General features: G+C 43.0%; 2 protein-coding genes across 2 annotated transcripts; one reads left to right on the forward strand and one right to left on the reverse strand.

The window, feature by feature from the left end:
- Window positions 1-1835: 1835 nt before the first annotated feature.
- LOC113248171 (putative olfactory receptor 1F12P) lies at window positions 1836-2777 on the reverse strand. Its single transcript, XM_026489573.3, has one exon. It carries the CDS (start codon window positions 2772-2774, stop codon window positions 1836-1838), a length of 939 nt encoding a protein of 312 aa, XP_026345358.2. The 5' UTR covers window positions 2775-2777.
- Window positions 2778-24838: 22061 nt separating this feature from the next.
- On the forward strand, window positions 24839-25777 carry LOC125283530 (putative olfactory receptor 2B8). Its single transcript, XM_048225540.1, has one exon. The coding sequence runs from the start codon at window positions 24839-24841 to the stop codon at window positions 25775-25777; it is 939 nt and encodes a 312-aa protein (XP_048081497.1).
- The last annotated feature ends 1744 nt before the right edge of the window (window positions 25778-27521 follow it).

The raw sequence follows: 27521 nt of genomic DNA on the forward strand, positions 1-27521 counted from the left end.
ATTAAGCAGCGTCGATTTCTGTTTCTTTGCGACTAAGAAAGCTGATGCATACAAAGATCTTTCAAGAAATAGACAATTGGTAGGGGCGCCTGGGTGGCGCGGGCGTTAAGCGTCTGCCTTCGGCTCAGGGCGTGATCCCAGCGTTCTGGGTTCGAGCCCCACATTAGGCTCCTCCACTATGAGCCTGCTTCTTCCTCTCCCACTCCCCCTGCTTGTGTTCCCTCTCTCGCTGGCTGTCTCTATCTCTGTCGAATAAATAAATAAAATCTTAAAAAAAAAAAAAAAGACAATTGGGATTTGATTGGTCCATTATTGCCATTGCTTCTCTGTCCCACCCAGTGTTGCTTACATTGGTCCTAACGAGCTCCAGCAAAGTTTTCTGATTTCTGTCTCATAAGAAAAAAGTAAAAAACACAAGGGTAACTTGTAGATGGTCTTCTCATCATAAAGAAACAAAACAAACCTGTTTATAGCAGGATGTTTTTTTAAAAAAAATCTCTTTATATCTGCCTGTTAATTGTTACATATATGAACATGATTGAGCATTTTATTTATTTATTTTTTTTAACCAACTTTGAAGAAATGTTTTAGATAGTATGACTTGAAATATGGGACATATGGCATATGGAGACAGGCACTTTTCATGGCTCTGGGCAGCACAATGGACCCAGAAAACAATCTGTGAATCGGCTATGAGTTCCAAATCAAAGATCACAAAGGCAAATGTTATCAGTTGCTGGTGCAGTCACTTCTCATATAGGCAACTCTAAATAATAGCACAGACTTTTAATTTAATTAATTTTAGAGAGAGCACGAGCAGAGGGAGAGGCAGAGGGGGATGGAGAGAGAGAATCTTGAGCAGACTCTGCACTGAGTGTGGAGCCGGATGTGGGGCTCAATCTCACGACCCTGAGATCATGACCTGAGCCAAAACCAAGAGTCGGGTGCTTAACCGACTGAGCCGCCCAGGTGCCCCAGATTTTTAATTTTAAAAATGGTGATTAATAGTCTTCCAGGCAATTCTTTGTAGACCATCATAAGATTTATATACATATATACAAGGAAGATATAAGTGCTGCTTTTTTACACAAGGGAATAAAGGCAGATTATAGGAAAGATAATATAATCATAAAACATGACTAAATACAAAAAACATTAGGGTGAGATGAATCCGTCTGCTCATTTCCACCAATTCCTCATTTGCACCTTTCACCCATTCAGATTAATTTATTCGATACGTTTACTCACGCACACCGTACTCCTTACCTACAAGGCTTCCTTGTGGATTTGGAATATCTCGTTGTTTCTATGTAAAAATCACCAATGTCCGGGATCCAGATTACGTGCGGCTTTTTTCTCAAAGCTTTACTTGACCTCTTACACCCTCACCAATGTCTTTTCTCTTTAACCTGTCATTGCAGTTATGATTTGAACCTAATGTTACATACTAGTTTTCTTTACTGTTTTTCATGCACCACGATGTGGTTACATCATTCCTGTTTGCTCCAGGGGGACAGGCCTGTGGGGGTCCTCTATTCTTCACTCCCCATGGTATGTTTCTGTTGCCCTGAACCATCTGGGAGTTCTTAACGATGCATTCAAATGTTGATTTCATATCCTTACTGTAATTTTCAGGGACTTCATCTATACGTGTTTGCCCATAACAATAATACCTTCAGGAGCTCAAATAGATAAGGCCTGTTATTGGGTAGCAAATTTAGGTCATTGCCCAGTTTAGTTAGGTATTTGGTAACAACTTTGTAACTACGACCAGAAGGAAAATGATGAACTGATGAGGATTTGCCTCTTATTGAATGCCTTTCAGTGAGTCCAAATCACTGGCAGAAGGTTTTGGTCTGGCCCACAGCCTTCTTTAATGCCCCCTTCAGCTCACTGTTCCTTAGACTGTATATGAAGGGATTCAACCCAGGGGCTACGACCATGAAGACCACTGATGCGGCTGAGTCTTTTTCAGGTGAATGGTTGGATGAGGGGCTCATATAGATTCCTGTGATTGCGCCATAGAAAAGAATGACCAAGGCAAGGTGAGATCCACAGGTGGAGAAAGCCTTGAGTTTTCCTTGGGCAGAAGGGATTTTCATCACAGCAGAGATGATGAGACTGTAGGATGCCATGATACACCCTGAAGGTACCACGAAGATCAGCGCCACCGCGGCCAGAACTATGAACTGATTGAGACTGGTGTCAGAACAGGAGAGGGGGAAGAGAGAGTTGATATCACAGAAGAAATGGTGGATGGTGTTAGAGCAGAAGTGCAGACGGGTGAGCATAAGGGTGTGCAAGAGGGGATTCAAAGTGGCAAGGACCCAAGGCACAGCCACCAGAGAGGCGCAGAGGCACTGAGTCATAATGGTGGAGTAATGCAAAGGGTGACAGATGGCCATGTAACGGTCATATGCCATCACTGTGAGAAGGAAATTGTCCATGTTGGTAAACATCATACAGAAATACAGCTGAGCCAGGCAGCCAGGATAGGAGATCGTCTGAGTCTGGGCTTGGATGTTCAGCAGCATCTTGGGGACGGTAGCTGAAGGAAGGCAGAGGTCTACCACAGACAGATTGGCAAGGAAGAAATACATGGGTGTGTGGAGGCGGCGGTCTGAGACAATAGCCAGCAAGATGAGCAAGTTTCCAAACAGCCCTGTTAAGTAGAGACATAGGAAAAGTACAAAGAGGAGAGCCTGTCGCTCTGGCCAACTTGAGAAGCCCAAGAGGAGAAATTCAGATACACTGGTTTGGTTTCCTTTTTCCATTGTGTGGATATATCTGCATGAAAACCAAGAGGATGAAATATTTTTGACAGAAAAAAATTTTTCCCCTTTTATTTTGTTGTCTATTCATATAGTCTTATCTCATGTACTAAATATTTTCTCTAGGCCATCCTGCCTCTCTGGTACTCTCCTGAGCTTCACTGACTGTGGGTATGTCCTTCCATTTCATCAGTTGACTTTTTACTTATCCTCCCTTACTGGAACGGCCCCTCACCAGGACTTCCAAGGGACCTCTATACCTCTCCGCTCTCCCTACCTGTGATGTCACTGGTGGCTCTTGTATATTCTGCACTTTGTGTGACTGCCTGGCTGCCAGCTGTGTGTTGGAGTACGTCCATGAGTGTGACACACTAAGTGACTCTAAGCCAAACTTTGAGACTTAAATGAGAGAAATTTTCCAGATGTTTATTCAACATCCTATGAACCATCCTGCTCAGAAAACAGTCAGACATTTATTATTTAGGATTTATAAGAAGAAGATAAGCCAACTTAGCTTTTCAAGAGTCAAAAGGAAAATACAGTACCATGCTTGACAAGTGTAAAAGGTTAAGCCTCCCAAAAGTCGTTTATGTGAAGGCTTTGAGCGACATGGGAAAATATTTACAAAGAAGTTAAAAAGTTATATGACACATGTAGTTGTATAATACAAGTAGATAAAACTAAACACAGAGAAAGTTATGTCAACTTTACAGATTTACAAGTTTTTTAATGTTTTTTTTGGGGTATTATTTTAACTAACTACAAAAAAGGGGGTTCATGGCTATAAGGTATCGTGATTACTTTGGGTGCTGAATGTCTTGGAGTTGTAGAAAACACAACGCAATGCAAGAGTTCCTGGAACTTGGATCAGGACGTGGATGAAAAATACTATCCTGGAAAACAGTTAAGAAGACAAATGTTCACATCCACAGATGAGATAGTTGCCCAAGAACGGAGGGCTGTCTGAGGGTTAGAAAAGGTCTCGGAGAATGTGGGCTCTGGTTGGCTCCGTTGGAAGCACACCCCATCACTTGTGGGCTGGGTGACCAAGGCACTTAGCTACCCCGAATCTTAGTTCTCCCTTGTGTGATAATGGCACTGCCTTAAAGGTTGTTGTGACAATGAAAAGAGTCCATGTCTGCAAAACTCCCAGCAAAGAATGATTACTTAATAAATGCAAGCTGCTGGGGCCCAGCCAGAACTGGGTAGGTCCGGGCTCTTTCCCAGTCTCCACAGGGCTGTTGTGAGTCTTCCCTCCTCGAGCCTCCAGCATGTCCCTTCACATCACTTGTCTTATGTTCACAGAGAAAACAGAACCACGGTCGGATGGAAGTGCTCAACTTCCTGCCACCAATGCAGGAAAATTACCTGCATCTCTACTCATCGCTCCTTCTCTCCTTTCTTCCTGTCCCACATCTCCAGAGCCTCAGCTGCTCCTTTTTTTTTTTTTTTTTTTTTAATGTGGGGCTCAAACACAACTCCAAGATCAAGAGCCGCCTGCTCTACTGACTGGGGCAGCCAGGCGCCCCCACCCACTCCTCCTCTGTAACCTACGTGTTCTCCCGCCCTGCCGGACTCTGACTGTTAGCTGAAGTCTCTCCCACCTTTGGTTTCCCTTTCCAGATCTGTGTCTACCTCTGCGTATCCTCCTGACTCTCTCCCCACTGCACAACCCCTCACGGGCTTCATTCCCTCATACCCACATGCCGACCTGCTGCTGCCTCAGGCACTCCAATGAATTGCTCTTTGGAGTCTTGAAAAACCCGATGTTCACTTCTTAGTCCTTATGTTTTTAGACCTCCTAGAATTCTTTTCTTGAGAAGCTCTTCCTTGAATTTGTTTTCAGATTTTCTCAAATCTTTCTGGCCATTCCTTTTCAGTTGCCTTTGCAAAATGCCCTACCTTTGACAGCCCATAAAATAGGCATTCCTCTGTTTGTTGTTGTTGTTTGTTTGTTTTTTGTCTTATGCTTTCTTTTCTTTTCATCCTGCACATACTCCTGTATGATTCTGTTCACTCTCATGGCTTTAATTCTATCTGTATACCACTCCATCCTAAATTATTTCTCTAGTGCAATTCTCTCTCATCTTCAGACTCATATTCCCAGTGCTCTCTGGATGTTTCTACTTGGATGTCACAAACATCTTATGTCTAATACTTCCCAGACCGAAGCCATCATATTCTCCTCCCTGCTCAGAGACTGTTCCTCCCTCCAGGCACCCTTTATTAGTGAACAGCACCACCGGTTGTCCAGTTGTTCAAGAAAGGAAAACTTGGGAGTCAGCCCAGGACTTCTTCCTCTCCTTTACCTCTACATCCAATCAATCATTAAGCCCTGCTGATGTTATTTTGGGGGACTCAGAATATTGTTATTAAACAAATAGATTTTTAACATCTAATACAACTAAAGCACTGTTTTGGGCATTGGGAAATAGCAGTGAATAAGAGAGGCATGGTCTCTACCCTTGAGGAGCTGTAAACCAAAGCCAGAAACTTTAGGGTTATCCTCGCCTCATCCAGTTCATGACCAAGCCATGTTGATATTCTGACTTTTCTCACACCCACACTGCTTTTCTTTGTTCTCAATTATACTATGTCAGACTCTCAACTCTCGTGTGGATACTTGCAATAACCTTCACATTGGCCTTCCTTCCCAGGAAGGAAGGAAGGAAAGAGGACTGTAGTCTTCCCCTTTCAATCCTCCTTCCTCCTTCCTAAAGAAGTCTTCTTCTTAAACAAGAATTTCCCTCCTTCTCTTCTTAAAAATTTCCAATAGTTTTCAATTGCCTTCAACCTAAATTCCCAGTTCTTTCTCATGGCACACAAGGTTCTTCATTATCCGTTTCTTACCTGTCTTGTCTTATCTCTTGCTGTGACTCATTTCCCACCCTTAGAATTTCCCGACACATACTGAAACTTCACATATCTCTGGCTTTTTTCACTTTGAAATTCTCCGACCACCTTACCTAAAACTTCCCTCAAGACATTCTCTATTGCATTGCCCTGCTTTTTGTCTTCATATCACTCACCACCACCTGGAATTTTCTTGTTTCCTATAAAATAATTTATTTATTTTCTGATATGCATCAGTAAAATGTAAGGTCCATAAGAGCAGGAAATTATCCTCTTTTTAAACCAATATATGTGTGGAATGTTGCCTGACAATACCGCAAACACACAGATCAATATGTATTTGTTGAATAAATGAATATGCCTCTAAAAGACTCCAGAAGCTTTTTCTTATATCAGATAACAACATGTGTCTTCAATGTATACTTTATAGTGACTTTAATTCTAGGCTATATAGCATTTGACAATACATATATAGATGTAAATATTTATATATTTGTTTTTGCTTTGCTTTCATGACTCTTCCTTGCTTGCATGTTATTTTGGAGAGCACATAGACTGTATCTTATTCATCTTTGCATAGGGAAACCCAGCTTTACAAACAGTGATTTATATTTGCCTGCGAAGACAGACTGTTTTTTTGGGAGGAGTGAGCTGCGTACCAGAGCGTGCAAGACAACACCATCTGGGGCTCTTTTCTTGGCTCTCCACCCAGCCCTATTGTCTTGTATCTTAGCCAAAGCAGTGGAGAGTCTGGTGACAGAAACTAAAGGAAATAGAGAAACTCCCTTGGACTATTTTTCCAGTGATTGAATAACAGAAGTGTGAAAGGCATTCTACACACAAATTTGAATGAGCCCTGGGTTCTCTGGATGCAAAGGGCCATGCCTTTCTCCACTTTACACAGAACTTGTAGAATGCGTCTCTGCCTCGACAGTTGCTACTAGTGTGTAAATCCTTCACTTCTGCTTAAAGAGAAACTCCCAAGAGAAAACAGCTCCTGTAGTCTTCTCTCTTCTTCCATCAAAGTCTCTGCCCTGACACTCCAGGAGCTTTGGAGATGGTGGGGGAAATGCCAGGTGAAATGACTTAGTTCTTGGGCAAAAGAGATATAAAAATTTAGAATATGGGCTCTTGCTAGTTTATGCTATGTGAACTGAATAACAGGAAACCTGCCTGCAGAGAGGGAAGATTAAAGTAGATTTTCAGCAAAAGGGGAGAGTCACATAGCACTCTACTTCAACCCTGACTCCTTTGTTAATTGCTTTGTTCATCTAAAAGGATATCCCCTATTTACTTTCCCTCTCACCTTTGCACCTTTGACCCTTCCTGACCTAGCAATTCTTCCCAAACTCACTTCTGAAGACACAGATTCCTTCTCTTTTTTCCTAGCTTGGGCCAAGTTCACGCCCATTGGTACGTATCTTTCTAGTATTCTTTCATTTTGACCCAAGCCTATTATTAACTGTTATCCTAAACTCTTTATATGATTCTGTTAAAGAACTGATCTGAATATTGAAACATTCATTTACAGAGAATGTACAAAGGAAATATTCCAGAAAACAGATACTCTGGTGGGAGCAGAAAGAGCTTTTCAGTAATCCATAGGAGACGTATAGAAGGAGTTGTGGGCATGTGGAAATACTCTGGATGTGGAACCATAGATTCTATCGAATTCATCGGTGCATGAGGATGGGGTAGCAGTGATAACACTAAAGACCCCTCCCCTCTACTTTTCTATCAACCGAATGTTTTCACTCTGGAAACATGATAAAACAATGAAAAATACATGAAGCCAGCTGAGTAAATTCTGAAATTGTGTAAAAATAAAATTTTCACCAAGATAGAAAAACTATAAAGACAAGGCTTACCACTATCAAGTACTTGATGCCACAGTAATTGTTCTCATAGTTTGCTAATCCTCGTAACACCTCTATGATCACAGGTCACATATCCTCATTATATATTCAGAGTGTCAGCAGAGCCAGGACCTGAGTTAGTTGATCTGAAATCTCGTCCACTTTTCACTGAGCCACTACCGCATCTAGGATTTAACAGCTTCACAGGGAGGGCTCCCATTTATTAATCAATTCATTCATTTGGTCCACAAACGGCATTACTCCATGTTAGACAATGCCTGGTGGCCTCGAGTAGAACCTGAACTTGTCTTGCTTATCTAAAGACTTGCTTTCTCCATTCTTCACACATCTGTTCACTTTCCAGCACACTTACTAGATCCTCGTATCAGGAATCTTCTGATACGAGATGTTAGCTTCTAAGTCTCAAGGGTAATGGGGAAATTTTAAAAAAGGGAATATTACCCCTCATCCAGGATGTACAAGGTTGAGGGATGGGATGCTTCTTGGGGCAAGTGTATCCGGTGTGGTGAGAGCTGGAGTGACCTCAGGACTCTCCAGCACTGGAGTTTATAGCTTCTTTGCCGTTCTTGAGAACCCAATCTTGCCAAGCTTCCTCAGCTCCAGTAACAATTACTTTACCCCCTTTGAGGGTTTCCCAATTGCAACCCTAGGGATAATGTACCTGGCAGATAATCCTCCAGGGAGATTCAAGGAATTAAATTGTTCACAGGCTCCCAGGAAGGGTTGTAACACATGTCTCTCCCTCTACCTTCCAAGAGGCTCCAAAATAACAAATATCAAACATTACACCAAAAACAAATAACCTTTTTCAGCATGAGTTGACTTATTCTCTAAATATAGGATTTGTCTTCCCTGATTGCAGCATTCTGTAAACATCATTGTTGGACTTCTGAGTGCTTGATTTATCAATGTTGCCTGAGATAAGAGGGCCTGTTTTTTTTTGGCAAAGGAGATGAGACAATGGGCACATGGTCAAGATTCACCAGTTTTATCATGTACTCCATCCCATAAAGCACTCAGCCTGATGTAATAGTGGTATGGCCTTGTAAAGCCTCAGCTAATACGTCAGCTTGGGGATAACACCCAGAAGTTTGGGGATGCCATATTTCAGGATGGTGTATATGCATGGAAAAATAGCCATATATAGTAGTGTGTCCCCAGTGCTACAACATATGTGTCTAGATGCCAAAGGCTGTGCATCTGTTAGCTTTTTCTATATAACAAACCACTCTAAAACTTAGAAGCTTAAAACACCAACCATTATTTATCTCACAATTATGTGAGTCAGTAATTTGGGCTAGCCTCAGCTGGGTAGCTCTTCTGGTCTTGGGTAGACTCATTCAAATGCCTCCAGGTAGCAGCTGGGTTCATGTTAGTGTTCTAGAATGGCCATAGCTGGGATGACACCTGTCTGCTCAATGTGATCTCTCATCCTCCAGAAGGATGGCCTGGGTCATTCATATGGTAGGGGCAGATTTTTGAGAGAGTAGAACCATGAAAGGCGTCTTGAAGTCTAGGCTTAAAACCGGCACAGTGTCACTTCTACTGCATTCTGTTGGCCAATGCAAGTCACAAGACCAACCCAGTTTCAAAGGATGAGGAAAGACTCTGCCTCTTGGTGGAGGGGCTTCAAAGTCACATGGCAAAAAGACATAGATTCAGGAAGGAGGGCAAAACTGTGGGCAGTTTTGCAATCAACCAAAGATGAAAGTAGGAGATATATATAGATAATATATCTATATATCTATATCTATATTCTATCTATCTATCTGTCTATCTATCTATCTATCTATCTATCTATCTAGCTATCTATCTATTAGGAGGAAAGTAGGAGATATATATAGATAATATATCTATATATCTATATCTATATTATATCTATCTATCTATCTATCTAACTATCTATCTATCTATCATCTATCTATCTATCTATCTATCATCTATCTATTTTTTTTACCATTTCTCCAAATGATATGCTTTTAGAGTTTGTGTTTCTCACCCCTGTACCTCTAGGTCAGCCATATTTGATTTGAAGGAAGAGAATGTTTCCATCAGGAAACACAGGAGGGGTTTCACTGAACTTGAAGCTATGACTACCTCATGGCCACTCTGGGTGCCTCACGCCACTAGACCAGTAAGTGAAGAAAGGGTTTATGATGCTGGTGGAGTATGATTGACCTTGATTATCATGCAGATGACTGTGTAGATCATGTGATTGTTACACATAAGCTAAGGAAGGAGTATATCTGGAGCCTGGGTGTGAATGTGGAATTATAGCAACAATGACTATATAAGAGGAAGACAAGTAATGGTATGGTTCCCTTGACGATAAATGTCTGGACCACCATTCCAGGCAAACAACACAGTCTAAAGTGACAGCTGAGGATAAATCAAGTCTACTTTTCGTCAAAAGCTTCTGAACAGCTTGTAGCAGTGAGATTGTAGCATTTTTACTAAATCTCTCTCTTTTTTTTTTTTATTTTCAAGTAATCTCTACACCCAATGTGGGGCTGGAACCCACAACCGCAAGGTCACCTACTGAGCTAGTCTGGTGCTCTACTAAATCTCTTGCATTAAGATTTTATAGAGATTGTGGGGTGCCTGGTGGCTCAGTTGGCTAAGCTTCTGACTCTTGATCAGTAGGCTCAGCGTGGAACGTACCTAAAAAAAAAAAATTAAAAAAATTTTTTTCTAGAGATTGTGCTGGCCACCACCTTGCAGGGGACTCTGTGTTTGCTTGGACACAAAGGGATCTTAAAGTTGCCAGGGGTGGACTGTTTCAGGAACCTCTTGAGTACCACCTGAGATCTTTGGGGTCTCACATCTTTTCTTATTTCAACCGCTGCTGCAGTAGTTAGTTCTGTGAGCTCTATTTTTATTTGGGTGCAACTTTACAATGCCTCATCTTGGGCCTCTACAGCTCTTTTTTTTTTTTTTTTTTAAGATTTTATTTATTTATTTATTTGACAGAGATAGAGACAGCCAGAGAGAGAGGGAACACAAGCAGGGGGAGTGGGAGAGGAAGAAGCAGGCTCACAGCGGAGGAGCCTGATGTGGGGCTCGATCCCATAATGCCGGGATCACGCCCTGAGCCGAAGGCAGACGCTTAACCGCTGTGCCACCCAGGCGCCCCTGTCTACAGCTCTTCTGATGCTCCAACACCTTGGTAGAGGATGAGGAGACTGCTTAGTGGTCATGGGGCAGTTAGTACCCCATGCAGTGAATTTTGACCAATGGGGAATGGGAGCTGATGGGTAAATATTTCTTCTTTCTTTCTGCTTGGGATGTCTTCTAAGACCTATTTCAGGGGAATACCTGTGACTGAGCACCCAGTTACTCACACTGGTGGCACACTTGATGACAAGCCCACTTTTCCTCCCTGTTCTGCTCCCCTTCTTTTACTCCTGATGTTGTATCGCATTCTGCACCACGTACTTGCATACAAACCTTGTTTCGAGTTCTGTTTTCTGGGAAAGCCTTGGCTAAGACACAGAATCTGGGGGCCTGTAGAAATGATCCTGACTGTAAACAGGGATTTTGGTGTTATTGCATGCCATAGACATTTGTAGCCAGAGGGATGGAGATCTCATGGGGAGAGATTTTAGAGAAAGAAGAGCACCTAAGACCAAGGTTTGAGGCACGTCAACATTTAATGATTGGGCAGTGGAGGGTTGGAGTCTAATGCAATGGGGAGGAAATCCGGAGAAGTCTGGGGAAAACTCATCAGGTAAATTAACGGGTAAGCTGCCGTAACAAAAGAGCCTGGAAATGTAGTGGCTTAAAGAAGGTCCTTTCTGTGCTTCCACCACCACCTCTGTCTCCATCTCTTTCTCAACTGTGGGACGTTTCTGCTCCATTTTGTTCTAAGTGGCTCCCAGTATTGGAGGATTTGCAAAGACCTGTTCGTGTCCCAAAAGGGAGGATCTTGATGTAGGCTGATTGGAAGGTGGACCATCGGACAGCAGCTTGGAAAATTTATAAATATACCTCTTTCAAGGGAAGCTGGGAAGATGGCATGTCCGACTCTTGCCTCTGTGTTGCTTTTGAAGAATTGTCTCTGTTTTGCTCTTGTCTTGTCAAACCCAGGAACACAAGCCCCACTGGCCACCAGAGCGCGTCTTTCGAGGAATGTGTCCTCTGGGCAGCAGCCACAGAAGATGGAGTGCCAGATGTGTGCATAAGCTCCTTTCAGAGACCCACAGGTGCACAGCGAAGATGGTGCCTGTCGGCCTCCAGGCCTGCGGAAAGGCTTACCGTTGGCCCTTGGTGGGTGTTCTTTTAGACCCCCCCCCCCACTCCAATGCAGCTACTAAGACCTGAAAATTGGCTTCTTTCACAGAGTATCTGGGTGTTTCAGTTTGCTGCCCTGGGAATTGGGTGGATAGCCATTAGGAGCTGTTTCTGTTTGCGTCAGCCCTGTGGGACCCACGAGTGTAAACCCACTAGGGCTCTGCTAATACCACACTGGCTGGGAGGGGCACGGGGGCCTCCTTACTCCTCCCCACAGAGCCTTCACTCAGGGCAGCGGAGAGGTGTGGCCACATTACTCCTGGGTGCTGATGACATTTGTGCATTTCCACCAGGCTGCCATGAGATCACATCGGTGTGGAGTTGGGGGGGTGGGAAGGGGCCACAGGCTTTTCTGGAATACAGTGGTTAGTGTTGAAAAGTTTTTTTGCTCTTCTAAGTCCTTTGGCTAGAGAGATGAGGTCTTCCTTGATGCTTTTCTTTGGTCTGTGCCCATTGGTTTTTCTGGAATGGTGGCTTCTCCAGCACTGAGTCCTGTCATCTGAGAGGGAAGGCGACAACTCAGGGAACTCACCACGATGTTGTTCCTTAGGTCCTGAGGCCTCTAGCCTGCCTGCCTTCTCCTCTTTCACGGTGTTCTTATGTTGTGTGATAGACAATGTCCAAGGTTTTCAGCTCTACTTTTCAAAGCACATGTTCTGCCATTGTAAAGATGATCCCTAATAGGAGCTAAAGGCTCTCGAATCGGACTGTCTGATGCTTGTCTCCGTGCACGAGGGGGCCAGCTCTGGCCCCACTGTGCTTGCACAGGTGCTGGTGGGTACCCTTGCTGTCTAAGTTCCTGCAAATTAAAGGACGATCATTTCCAGAGTTCTCAGCTCATTAGACCTAACAATGGAAGCAGAGCAGTGAAGTAATGATGCTGTTGAGCCTCCATTTCTCTGATGGTATTTGGTTGAAAATGCTAGTCCAGTCTCCTGTTTCTTCAGATTTCTTAGCTAATGTACCACGTGTTGGTATTCTGGGTCAGATAATCACATTTCTCCTGCAACAAACACTTTGGAATAATTCAAATCGATAGACTGAATAATTCCACTTTAGAGCAGCTTTAGAGCAATTTTATTTTTTTAAGATTTTATTTATTTATTTGAGAGAAAGAGAGAGAGCACACACCAGCAGGGGGAGGGGGAGGGGGAAGGGGAGATGAAGGGGAAGAGAGAGGGGAGGGGCAGAGAGAGAGGGAGAAGCTGGCTCCCCGCAGAGGAGGGAGCCTGATGTGGGGCTCGAACCCAGGACCCTGGGATCATGACCTGAGCCGAAGGCAGATGCTTAATCGACTGAGCCACCCAGGCGCCCCCACAAGGCATTTAATTAGATATCAACTAAACTTTTAGATATGTTTCCTAGCTGTATGCCTCCTTATTGTTACTTCATTTTTTATATTAAAAAAATCTATTCCAATTAACAAAACAATTTTATTTCGTGTATATAAACACTTATTTTGTCCCTGATGAAATCCTCCATTTCTTCATTCATATTCAAAATACCTTCTCTCTTCTTCTGGGATAAATGGCTATCAATTTTTGATTTTTATTATCTAATAAATTAATTAACCACTCAAAGAAAAATGTGTTGGATATCCATTATGTGCAGAGCAGTGACAGAGGATCTGGGAAGATAAAGGCATCAACTTCCTACCTCTCTTTCCTTCTTCCAGTAAGACCCAGAACTTCTCCCTGGGTTGAATTTGTCCAGTAATTATTCAGTTTTTATTTGTTTGTTTTAAGTAATCTCCCTGTCCAATGTGGGGCTTGAAGTCATAACCCTGAGATCAGGAATTGGATGCTCTACCAGCTGAGCCAACCAGGTACCCCCCCAGTTTTTTTTTTTTTAAATCCCTGCTGTCTTTATGTAGGTTCAGCAATTCCAGTCCAATGTACCACGTGGAGAAACATTTGGCTCAGATTTGTTTGTTCCTTTTATTTTTTATTTATTTTTTAAAGATTTTATTTATTTGAGAGAGGGAGAGAGAGAGAGAGCACAAGCAGGGTGTAGAGGGAGAGGCAGGTGCCCTGCTGAGCAGGGAGATCGATGCATGTGGGGCTCGATCCCAGGACCCCAGGATCATGACCTCAGCTGAAGGCAGATGCTTAACTGACTGAGACACCAAGGTGCCCCGTCTGTTCCTTTTATTTTAATGAGACTTTGTTTTGTTTGATTTTTGGCAATCTCTTTTGTTTTTTAAAGGCATTGGTTACATAATTAATTCAACCTGGGAGGTGAAGAATTAATAAATACAGTTAGGAGAAGTTACAACTTTTTTTTTTTTGAGACTTGTGCACTGTTGGTGGGAACACAAAGTGGTGAAGCCACTGTGGAAAACAATATAGAAGTTCCTCAAAAAGTTAAAAATAGAAATACCATACGCTCCAATAATTATACTGCTGTGTATTTACCCAAAGAAAACAAAAACACTAATTTGAAAAGATGTATGTACTCCATGTTTATCGTAGCATTATTTATAATAGCTAAGATCCAGAAGCAACCTACGTGTCCATTGATAGACAATGGATAAGGAAGATGTGTATATTATATATATGTCATTACTCAGCCATAAAAATGATGGTATTGTGCCATTTGCAACAACATAGATGGATGTAGAGGGTATTATGCTAAGTGAAATAAATCAGACTGAGAAAGACAAATACCATATGACCTCACTTATATGTGGAATCTTAAAAACAAAACAAATAAATAAACAAACTAAAGCAGAATCACACGTATAAACACAGAGAACAAACTGATGGTTTCCAGGGTGAAAGGGGTTGGGAGGGCGAGCAAAATGGGTGAAGGCGAGTGGGAGGTACAGGCTTCCAGTCATGGAACGAATGAGTAAAGGTAATAAAAGGCATAGCATGGGGAATATGATCGGTGATATTGTAATAACGTTGTATGGTGACAGATGGCAGCTGCACTTGTGGTGAGCACAGCATAACGTGTAGATAAATTGAATCACTATGTCGTACGTCTAAAACTAATGTACCATTGTGTGTCAACTATTCTCAAATAAAAACATTAAAATAGAAGTTACAACTTTCCAAGTTGGAAAGAATTTTAGGAGGTTTTTCTGTAAATCCCCTCAATTTCTGGACAAAGAATCAGTACAGAGAAGGTAGGGGCTTTTCCCGATATGACACAGCTATTACATGGGGAAAACTGTATCTTACATCATGAATTCTGGGTTTAAACCTGGATCAGGATATGGAGCTTGAGGGCAGCCTGAGATAGGGCAACATATGATGAGTGACCATAGGGGAATTATCAGGGTATCCACAGTATCATTAACATGCCAGTCTTGGTGACTGAGAGGTCAGTTGATGCCTTTCTTAGAAGTGGAGAAGCCAAGAGGAAAAGCTTCTGTTTTGCGTTGAATCATGCCCCCCCCCCCAAGATATGTCCATGTCCCAACACCTGGTGCATAAGAATGTGACTTTATCTGAAAATAGGGTCTTTGCACATTTAATCAAATTTAAATGAAGTCATACGTGGTGAAGGTGGGCTTTAATCCAGAATGTTCACTGTCCTATAAGAAGGGAAAGCAGAGACACAGGTAGATACAATGAGAACACCAGGTGACCACAGAGACAAAGATCGGACACATGATGAATCTATAAGCCAAAGACTGCCAAGGACCGGGGCACATGGCTCAGCCAGTCAGGCATCCAGGGCTTGATTTCAGCTCAGGTCATGATCTCAGGGTTGTGAGATCGAGCCCGGCATAGGCTCTGCACTGGGCTTGGATCTTAAGATTCTCTCCCTCTCCCACTGTTCCTCCTCTCTGTCTCCCCCTCTAAAAACAAACAAACAAACAAACAAACAAACAAACAAACAAACAACCATGCCAAGGATTGCTGGCAACACCAGAGGCTAAGAGAAAGACATAGAACACATTCTCCTTTAGAACCTTCAGGGAGAGGGTGTCCTGGATGACACCTGATTTTGGACTGGCCCCCAAAAGCGTGAGAGAATAAGTGTCTTGTTTTAAGACCCCAGTGTGTGGTACTTTTTATGGCAGCCCCAGGAAACAAATACAACCACTTTCGGTGGGGAGACATATAAATATCATGTAAGTATGTCAGGATTGGCAATGGACAGTATAGGGGTCTACTTGGAGAGAGGACTCAGAGCTTGATGGCCTTTGACAATGATCTCTTTGGTGGTTCAGTTGAAGAACCACCATTTTTAAAGGGGAGATGGGTAAAAAGAGAATTGAAGGTAAAGGACTTTGAATTTAGCAGAATCAGAATAGTAATGGTCACTGACATGTGAGAATGTCCAGGCTGAATAGTTCGATGAAAGCTGCACAAAGGCCACTTCAAGCAGAGAGTGCCCGGTAGCCTGGCTCGACACAGGTGAGTGGGAAAATGAACTGCAGAAAACGTGTGACGTTAGCCAGAACTGCTAGTGGTTCTTTGCATTTACTCAGTGCTTTCCCATTTATTGGGCATTCTCACATTCTCTATCTTATTTATTTCCCACAGCACCGAGAGTCCACATGATTGTTAATGTAGGGTGGGCACACTCTGGAACAGGGAAGTTAAATCCTCTTCTTGAAATGCCACAGTTTTAAGTGATGGGGCCAAAATGTGGACCTAGACATACAGACCCCAAAATTACGTTCTTTCCATGGGACTTTGGAATGTTTTTCAATTGCTTTTAATAAGGCCCTACTCTTACCAGGTGGAGGGTAAAGGTTACCAAAGGGCAGCGATCAAGTGCTCTTAAGGTTTTAGGCAGCTTTCTGAGCATTCAAATTTCCTCACTGTGATTATAAGCTTGATCTTTATAACTTAAAATGTCAAGGTGTTAATTATGTTGAGAATTTAATTTCATAAGAATTATAGGGTTGGTTCCCCAATGGCCATAGTTAAAAGAATTTTAATGTAGGAAAGTAGAAATTGGCTCAAACTGTTTTAGGTTTCCTTGTATATTCAGCAGCCTGAGCAGGGATTTGTTCAGTGGTCAATTATTCAAACAAGACATAATAAACCAAATACTGGAAGCTTCGTAATGCACGTGTTTAGTGCGCCTGTACATGCTTGTGTGTTTGGGAGTGGGAGGGAGAGGACGAGGGAAATGTAGCCAGTGATCTCTGGCGTCTTTCCACACCTCTGGGCTTCTGGGGCTCTCAGTTATATCCTCATCACAATCACTGCAACTAGCTGGTTCAGGTTCTAGAAACTTCCCATCAAGATGAAGTAGTTTGGGAACATCCTTCCAGAACCCACAGGAGCAATGGAGTGTCCAGCTCCAGACTGGGAGAAGGTTTCCATGAAAGCGTCAGGGTCACGCCTTGTGCAGAGGAGGGTGAGGGGCTGTGTGGTGTGTTGAACAGGGGCGAGCACGTTTGTTACCGGTGACTCTGGGTAGAAATGCAGGTGAACCTGGGGAAGATGTCCCACCTTTTGTGTAAGATGAGCGTGTGTGTGAAAGTTCCTTCTAGAAGCGAACTACTCCTCCGTATGGAATAATCAAACATGGTGGTGCTCTGCAGTCCGGCCCTGTGTTTTACCTCGCTCGTAATGACTTCAGTCCTTTCTGAGAGTTTTGTACCTTGAGAATTCTGTTCCCATCAATTTATTGTTTCTCTGTCATTTTCCTCCTGTTTTCACTTTTAGGAAGTGTTCTCTGCTCTCTGTGTAACTGGAATCTCTATCTGTATGTCCCGTCTCTTTCAGCTTCTGTTCTTTGTCCTTCTAGATTTGTCTTCTCTGTCTCTCCCTTTTTTGGAGGCTTTTCCTTTTCACGTTCCCCACGTGGGCTCTTCACCTGTTTATCCAGGGCTAACCACGGATCCCAACGCAGGGCAGCAGGGCAGGGCTGGTGGAATCTCACTTACTGGGAAGGCTGGGCTCTTCCCACGGCTTCCCTCGGATGGAGGACAAGGAGTGAGGAAGGGGATCAGAGAGCTGGGAACAATTCAGAGAGCAGAAGTAGCCTGGGGGAGAATGGACTGAGCTGGTGGCAGTTTGGATCTTTGAGATGAAAGACTGTGCTCACAATTCGCGCTTTGCAGAGAGGATGGTGTCCAGGCTCCTGCTGGAGAAGCAGACTGGTGCCTTCCCTTTCAGTTACGTTGCTTTTCTGTAAAATCCCGTTTCGACAGGTATTCATTGCAGTCCACCTGTGTGATTCCTTACAAATCCTCGGTAGTGTGTCTTTTTTGTCTAAAGTCAGCTTTTCCAAATGTGATTTTATCAGCCACTTTCATCCTTTTAAAAACTACTCTTCATCATTTATATTATTTTTTATAGCCTCTTTGTTTCCTGCTTTCTTATTGTCATAGGTATACTTGGCACAACATTGTCATATAAAAATACGTTCAATTTAAAGAATCATGGAAAGGTGAAGGGTCATGATATTGACGCTTTTAACTAGAACCCGGATGGAACCTCGGACTCTACTCAGCTGCACACCTTTTCTCTATTTCGATCTTGACTTTGTTGTAATCAGCCTTTTGATATCGTTTTTAGTTTTTACTATAATTTTTTACTGTAACTGTAGTCTTACGCCCATATTTGAACTCATAAAGAATAGTTCGTCTTGCGTTTTTTAGCTTTACGTAGAGGGAAGGGTTACTTCGTAACGTCCGTCATTTGCTCAGCACTTTGTGTGAAAAGCACTGTTTCTATTTTGCAGCTGAAGTTGCTTTTGATGAGGCTGCACACCCAGCATGGAGCCCAGCGTGGAGCCCAGCACAGAGCTTGAACTCGTGACCCTGAGATCAAGAGTCAGACGCTTCCCCCAGGGAGCCGCCCAGGCGTCCCTGTGTAGCTACAGTTTTATTCAAATTGTTGTAGAGTACTCTTTTTACAAAAACAGGACACGATTTACCTAGTTTACTGTTACAAGCAGTTGGTTTGTTTCCAGTTTCCACGAATACAAGCCACGCTGCTGTTGACCGTTCTCGTATGTGTGTCCTGGGGCGGGTGCCTGAGCGGTGCCCTGGATAGACGCATCTAGGATGTGAGCGCGGGTCAGCAGCAGTAGTTAATGCCACACCGTTACCGAAGCATTTGAGCGAGTAAGGCTGCCGGTGAGTGAGGCCTGGGATGCAAAGAGTTAATAGCAGGACTGTGATTCCCTCCCTCTTCAAAGGTCACCTGGACTATAGTGTCGCCAGTTCTCCCTCTAACTCCCAAGAGGGAATCTAACTACTGGGAATAACTGAGCAAATTCAACTCTAGGAACATTTTTAGTGGGAAGTAGTTTATCTCTTTTGGCTAAACATGATAAATGGAATTGAAACTTACAGACCTATGAGAAATAACCACAAATCACCCACCAACTTCCTTCTATTTTTCTGTAGTGATTATTTTAATTATTCTGATAAACTCAAAATCATTTGGAACTTAAATGCAAAGACTAGTTGAATTTAAATAAACCATGTATGTTTTATTAAAAACACAGATAATGTTTTTTAAATATTTTATTTATTTATTTTAAAGATAGAGAGCAAACATGAGAAGGGGGAGGGGCAGAGGCAGAAGGAGAAGCAGACTCCCCACTGAACAGGGAGCCTGATTTGAGGCTCAGTTCTAGGACCCTGAGATCATGACCTGAGCCGAAGGTAGACGCTTAACTGACTGAGCCACCCAAGCACCGAAAACACAGATAATTTTTAAATTTGTTTGAGTACATCATTAAAACCTGTGGATATAAACTGAAGAGTGTTTTAGAGGATTTGAGGTTTTTTTTTTTCTTTTGCCACATTAGAATCTTTGTAGAATTTGGTTGCCCTCCTTTATATTCATGGTAAAGATAAGAATGTGCCTAACAGCTCTGTGATTCTCATATATACGTTGGTTATGAATGAAATTAAGAATTTTTTTACATATTTACATTAAAAATTAAGTAACTGAATGGACTGTTACTTATATATTTATATGTAATATTTGGGCAATTGTGACGAAAAGCTCTTAAATGTTTTATAAAATATGTACGTCATTGACAGATGAGACAAAGGTAGCTGGGGAGATCTAGGGAGTTATTTGTCCTCTGTTAAATATATGAAGTAATAAAAGAGACAGATGAGGTCTCCTCTGGCTTTGTCCTCGATCTTCATTCTCCCTGAGGACTGTCATCTCTGGACCGCTAGCGAGACGGCCTCATTAACAGTGTGGGGCGTCTGCTCCCCAGAGACGTCAGCCAGGGAAACACATGTGGTTCTCAGTGTCAGCCCAGCCACAGCCGAGGGTCACAACACCCTCTCCTGTGCTCATGAGGGTCTCACTGTCGCCAGGCAGGTCATTACATTCGGGAAACCATAGTGAGAGTTTGCTATTGCCTTCATCTCCTACGTCCTAGAGGCAACGTGCACATCTCTGTCCACCTGAAGACACGTGAAGTCATCGTGAGAAAGCGTCCTTTTGTTTAGGAAAAATCTATGGAAAAGCCAGTGCTGGTGTAGCTGACCTTTGCATTTACCGCATACGTCGGATTCTGCATGTCCCAGTGCCAGTCCCAGTACTGTGTGTAGGCAGTGACTTGGAAAGGACGTAGGGAACTAGCTAGAACCCGCGGAGAAGGTGAACAAAGGTGAGTGAAATGGAACTCGGTCTCTGTGTTGTTTCAGCAATTGGCAAGTTAATTTTCAGTTGCAATTGTTCTTGAAGCAGAAAAGTTGTATTGGTTTGTATGTATGGTCCATTGTCTAAAGGAACAGACCATGGAAATTCACCAAATATAAGAACTAAATTTCATTGTTCATTATAGACTCCCCCAATCGTTCCCAGACATTTCATTGTACTGTAGTCTATTCCTTATACCTGTGTATGCACACGTGGAGAATACTTTAAATACGCATCTATAGTGGTAATAAAGTACGGCCTTCGTAACATAATTAGAGAGTATGCGTATGTGTACAATTACTGGAGTATATGCTTCCCTGCTTTCCCTTTGGTCCTTATTGTCTGTGAAATTAGACAATATTTGTTCTCTATGCATAAAACTCATTGTCAGTATTAACAGTTTCTAAATGGTCATTTTCTCCCTTAGGAGTTATCAAAATATCGAAAACATAAAATATCATGGAGTTTTAAAAGTGCTTGTAAATACAACAGGGGAGTTCCATGTTGTGAATATTGTGTCAGCGCTTCTCTGTTTTGACATTACTTTTAATAAGAAATGATGATTATTCAAGTGAGTACAAATAACAATCTGAAGAAAAAAGGCAGGAAGAAACCTGAATGTTTAGTTAATGGATGAATTAGGCAAATGACAAGGTGTGTGTGTGTGTGTGTGTGTGTGTGTGTGTGTGTGTGATTGCACTGAGGTGAGGTGTAAGGGACACTGGGCTCCATCCTTGTCTCCTCGCACAGGATCGGGATTGGACTCCTGCATGATGCTCTTGGTGTCCTGCTCAGACCCTCTTTCCCTGGCTGCTGCTCCGGTCCTTGCCCGATGTGTTAGGAATACGGGCTGCAGGGTTCACAGCCATTCCCTTCTCAGACATTGGCCCTCAGCTGAAGGGGAGCCACTGTGCCAGGGGGTCTCAGGAACAGGGTGGGGGCAGCTCACAGCAGTGACAGGCTCGTGGGGTAGACAAAGGCTGCCGATGCCCAGGCAGGACGAAATCTGCTGCACTTCCTACTGAGGGGCGTGTTCTGATCTGAGGTTGGCTTGGACCTTGGAGCCGGATGCGTCACTGAAACGACAGCGACTCAGTCGTAGCCCTGAGGCTGCAGGGCTGATGCAGGACTCACCCAGGCCTGTGCAGGGCAGGGCGTGCACGTCAGTCAGACCCGTGACTGTTACGTACTGGAAATATCTTCAGTACAGACGTTCCCTTGAGATCTGTGGTCTTCGCAGTGTGTATTTGTCATTGTGAGCGTCTGGTTTACGGAAATACGTGTCCTTCGGCTGGAATCGGCAGACGTGTATGTCAGCTGTGAACACTTAGGTAATCGCTCTACAGCTTCCGCGCCGGTACTGAACATTTAACCTCTTTCATTTAATGACTGTTTTCTTAATTATTATCATAAAATTGTGTTCTTGTGAGATATCATTTCCCATTATATTCTTTTTTTTAAAAAAGATTTTATTTATTTATTTAACAGAGAGAGAGAGACAGGCAGAGAGAGAGGGAACACAAGCAGGGGGAGTGGGAGAGGAAGAAGCAGGCTCCCAGCGGAGAAGCCTGATGTGGGGCTCGATCCCAGGACTCTGGGATCACGCCCTGAGCCGAAGGCAGCCACTTAACGACTGCGCCTCCCAGGCGCCCCTCTTTTTTTGATGGTAATTATTACATAGAATGCCATTTTTTGTTTTGTAGAATCTATTTACTGTTATTCTACCTTATAACATTTCTCTCTCTCTCTCTCTACGTAACACGTGCTTTTGTCAAGTATTTATTTTTTATATGCAAAGTAATAATTTATGTGTGGATTTGTAACTGGATTTTTCTATATCATATCATGATAGTTACTAGGGACACCATTCTGTGCCCCTTACCTAGCATGGCTGTGTTTTTCTTTCTGGCCAGAATTATTTACCTAGTTTGTCTTAGACGAATTCATCTCTCTTACTCCAATCAGTACTTTGATACCTACCTACACAAAGATGATGGTTAGTCTAATTACACAATTCTTTAAATGTGGTGAGAAGGAAATGAAATTAAATTTCTTATTAGCCTTAGTCTAAACATATTTCTTTCTCTTGGAACATGTGCTCTGAGGCGGGGCACACAGGTTGCAGAGGGACGGATGCCCGGGATGGGAGGAGGAAGGAACAACGTGACCCAGGTCACAGAACATGCTCTTGAGGCTCGATGGGAGAAGCCAATGCACAGCCTGGTCTTTCCCATACGCAGTGTCGCTAAAGGATAATAGTTTTCCTGGATGTAATGAGAAAAAAAGTAAAAGTAAGCTGAGAGACTACGACATGAGTATTCTAGTTCCCTCCCAGGGTGCTCTCCAGGAAGGCACTGGAAGCAATTGTAACACAGAGAGACAGTCACATTCTTTTTTTCTGTTTTACTGGGTATGTCCATTGCCTCATATTTTATTTTTCAACCTCAAATCATAGTCATTATTATACGTGTTAGATAGGCAGTTATTCAGCATTCTTTAAAATACACACACACACACACACACACACAATCTTGTAAAGCAGCAAATCATTTGTACAAGTTCATCTTGCCAGAGTTTTCTCTTGTCTCACGTGTCTTCTTAGGCTTTATGGATAGAACAATGTTAAAATATATTCTTCTTCTGATGACGCATTCTTATATTGGTGCTTTCCTTGGACGAGTTAGCATTTCACTTTTGTCCTATTTCACTTTGGTGAGTGCATCCTTCACGAGGCACATTTAAAAAGTTGCCAGCGATTTATTTCCAAAAACTATCTGTATCTGTGCGTGTGTGCGTGAGACTGAACCGTGGTTTGTTTTGTTTGCTCTTCTGAGCAGATGTGAGTCAGGGGATATTCTCTTTTGTTGCACATTTGGACTCTTTCAAATAACCTTTATAATTACTTCTATCAGGAAATATTTGTGCATAATTTTTTTCTTCTGGATAATACTGATCACAACTTTCAGGAAATTAGAGGACATATAAAATAGTGTCAACTCTACATCCTCTATTCAGATTTTACAAACATTTATTTTAGGCCAGTTTTGTACCAATTTCTTTCACATATCAGTAGGTCTACTCTGATTCAGATTTTAAATTTCTTATAAGAATTAAAAATGTACTGTATGCCTAACTATTTGAACATGATAGAACTGAAATAGTCATTCTCTGATATCTGTTTGGTTGGGACAGAACTGTGCTTCTTCAGTACTAAGGAGCTGGGTGACAATGGTCGTCAGACTCACCTGAGAGCTGGCCACGTCCTTGATCTAGTGTGAATGACTCTGACCAGCTCCAGAAAGGGGATACTGAGCCTAATGTCAATGGATGTCTGAGATCTTGTATAATATGAAAATATCCTTTTCGTTATCCTTTCCCTTAGTACTTCAAGGTTTCCATCCTAGTGCTTTGACCTTCTTTGCTCTGAGAATGTATCTGTCTATATCTCCATGTATTTACCTATTTAATTATTTTATTATAGGGAGTGATGGAAAGCATTATACTGTGTACATCGATTATGCAACTGGATAACTTTTAAAATGTTTATTCTGATTAGAATGTTATTGTGACTACTCCTGCCTTTTTCAGGAATTTCACGTGCTCTGGTTGCTCATGTGTGAAACAGAAATCTGCAGAGGGAAGAGGAAAGTCTTGGCCACTGGATTTTAGGGATCTGATTTCTACGGATGTGCAGGCCAATGGATTTTGGAGTTCCTGTTAAATCGGTACAGTAATTTTAAGCATCTTTAGGGAAAAGGTAAGCACTGTTTGGGGTGATGTTTTTGGTTCTCTGTGATTGAGTATATAGTTTTGCTCCCATACAGAAAAACAAAAACAAAAACGGTGGACGTTTCATAAATAAATTAAAGAGTCAATTCTGCTATAATGTTTCTGCGTAGAACTAGTAGTGATATTTTGAATGTAATCGAATTTTTATTGTAAGTACAATCTTGGTCTTCAATTCCTGATTCTGAATGCATTTCAAGATTATATTGTATTATATTCTATTGCCTGTGAAGTGTGCGTACGGTCATGAGACACGTATTTACAGTAACGTCCTTCCCTCTGTCTGCATCTCCTTTTGACTCTTTCTGATGGCTCTCTCTCTTTTTCCTCATCCCCTATGTACATACTTATAGTCATTTAAGTCTTATTAAGCTCAGACTGAAAGACCTTTTGTATCTATGACTGATGCCAACACAAGGGCCATTATTTCATTTTTCTTATACCAAATATTAATGACATACTTTTTGTGATAACATGGAACTGTACTGGGAGGAGCTAAGTCATTTTTAAAGAGTATATCATTTTTTCAAAAAGTTACTGATAAAACCCACAGCCCTGTCTTTAACATGAAAGATCCACCTCCCTGCACCCCGCCAACTGTTTATTTTTTTGACGATTTCTTTTAAAAGTTGATAAACGCTTGGTCCTGACAGGAAACATGTGCTAACAGAGGATGGAACAGAAAAATGGCAGTTCTTTCACTGGGTTTATCCTGCTGGGTTTCTCGGACCGGCCTCAGCTGGAGCTCGTCCTCTTCGTGGTTCTTCTGATCTTCTATCTGTTCACTCTGCTGGGAAACACCACCATCATTGCCTTGTCCCACCTGGACCCCCATCTTCAGACTCCCATGTACTTTTTCCTCTCCAACCTGAGCTTTCTTGACCTGTGCTACACGACCAGCACTGTCCCGCAGCTCCTGGTTCATCTCAGGGGAACAGACAAGTCTATCTCCTTTGGCGGCTGTGTGGCTCAGCTCTTCATTTCTCTAGGGTTGGGCTGCACAGAGTGCATTCTCTTAGGGGTCATGGCATTTGACCGCTATGCTGCCATCTGTAGGCCCCTACACTACACAGTGGTCATGCACCCCCGTCTCTGTGCCCTCATGGCTTCTGCATCGTGGGTCATTGGTTTTGCCAACTCCTTATTGCAGACAGTGCTCATCTTCCTTGTACCACTTTGTGGGAGAAATAAAATTGATCACTTCTTTTGTGAGGTCCCCCCACTGCTCAAGCTTGCCTGTGTTGACACCACTGTGAATGAGTCTGAGATCTTCTTTGTCAGTGTGATCATTCTCTTCATCCCTGTGGCCTTAATCACAGTCTCCTATGGTCGGATTGTCAGGGCAGTCTTAAGAATAAAGTCATCTGCAGGGCAGAGGAAAGCGTTTGGGACATGTGGGTCCCACATCACGGTGGTCTCCCTGTTCTATGGCACGGCCATCTACGCTTACCTCCAGCCCAACAATAACCACTCCCAGGATCAGAGCAAGTTTGTTTCTCTGTTCTACACCATCGTCACCCCCATGGTCAACCCCATCATATATACACTGCGGAACAAGGATGTGACGGGAGCAATGAAGAAGGTGCTTTGCAGGGGCCATGACTCCAGATGACTGGGCCATGACTTCCCCTTTGATGGGAGACTTTCACTGCCAGAGCTTCTAAGACGATTGTGTCCTCCCTGTGTCATCTAGAATTTCCTCTGACATCTATCAAGGGAATTCCCTTACCTGATGCTTTAATGCAAGTGGGTGCTCAAAATCTAAGTCCATGGACTCATGCAGCTTCCAGAGATGCTCACTAGTGATCCTAGAGCATCTGCATCATGTTATTGTGAAAAGCTCCACAGGTTTTGCATATTTCCCCCTATTTGGGACACTAGTCCATTCCTTTGTGCAAGAAGACACGCACATACTGTAAAGTCATAGGGAAAATAAGAATACAAATGACTCAAACACTGTAAGAAATAGTAACAGTTTAGCATTTTTCTAGCAAACTGTTGGAGGCATATCCCTTCTTCTTGCATCGTGACCGTGGCTCTCTTAGGAGGCCCGTGGCTGGACTGTATCACAGCGTTTTCATGGAAGTAGGTGGGCAACTGCGGGAAAAACAAACTTTTAGCTCAGAGAAAAGCCTATTAACATCAATGCTGATAAATCCGTTCAGATGTCAGGCCCTAGTACGACGACACCAGTGTGACAGTGGTTTTCTGTAACCTTCGTGTCACAGACATTGAGGGCGTGACGTGTTAGTGCCAGTGACGTGGGAGCGTCAGCTGTGACGCAGCAGGTGGTGCTGACGTGTGATTCTGCGCAGAGCCAGGGAAGCACCGATGTGAGGCTGCGCGCTGTTTTCCTTAAGTCTGTGAGCCCCCCTGTTAGTTGTTATGACTCTAGAGGACAGCATTGTATGTGAACAGTACATGATGCAAGGCCCATTTTGTATGTGATCTGTTTTACCTACAATAATGCAGCAGAAGTTTCAAAGGGTAAAATACATTTAGATCCTCTCTTCATGCTGTTTTACAAGTTCTTTGATCCAGGCATCAACTGATCAACGCTTTTATATCTGACATCTGCCCAAAGCCACGTGTATTTCAATGCAGTAACATACTATGAAAATACAGGAAATGGCCTCTGTTTCACAAGAAATGCCACGTTCTGTGGAGCTTACTTAGAATCACCAGGAGGAAATGTAAGGAATAAATAAAACGTATATTACTTATCAAACATCTCTGTGTGTGTAAACTTCCCAAATAGCCATCTCAGTCTGAAGCGCTGTCACACAATCTGAATTAGGAGAGACGAACGCAAACATCCCAGAACAACTGAGTCTGACCGGCAGCCCTTCGATCTTACCGCGGGCTCAGCCTCCACAGAAACGTGTTTGGGGCATGGATCTGGTGTCGTGTCCTGTATTGTCGCACACAGTGCACTTTCCCACGGAGGCTAGAGCTCTGCGATGCCATCTTCGTGGACATGGTTCTGATTTCTGGTAGGTTTTCCCAACTCGTAGCCCGTGTAGGTAGGTGTATCTATGTCTGGGACTGGACACGTCCGCGTAACCAGGGTGCTGTTCCCTACCCGACAGTGACCAGCTCCACCAGGGCCTTGCACCCCCTGAGCTGGTCGTGCTCATGACAAGTGACCTTGTCCAGAGACAGCGCTTGGAGGCTGGAAACGACAGCCGGGGGAGAGTATGCACACGGTCAGGGTCTCTCTGGATCGCTAACAGCATCACAATATTCCCACTGGAATCCACCCCTGGGGTTTCTCTTGACAGGACAGTGATGCTGCATGTGTGCCAGCGGAAAAGCGGTTTTGTGATACTGTTTATCCCCGATGGTGACAGATTTCC

This window comes from Ursus arctos, unplaced genomic scaffold (genome assembly GCF_023065955.2).
Source record: "Ursus arctos isolate Adak ecotype North America unplaced genomic scaffold, UrsArc2.0 scaffold_31, whole genome shotgun sequence".
In the NCBI taxonomy this organism is placed as follows: domain Eukaryota; kingdom Metazoa; phylum Chordata; class Mammalia; order Carnivora; family Ursidae; genus Ursus; species Ursus arctos.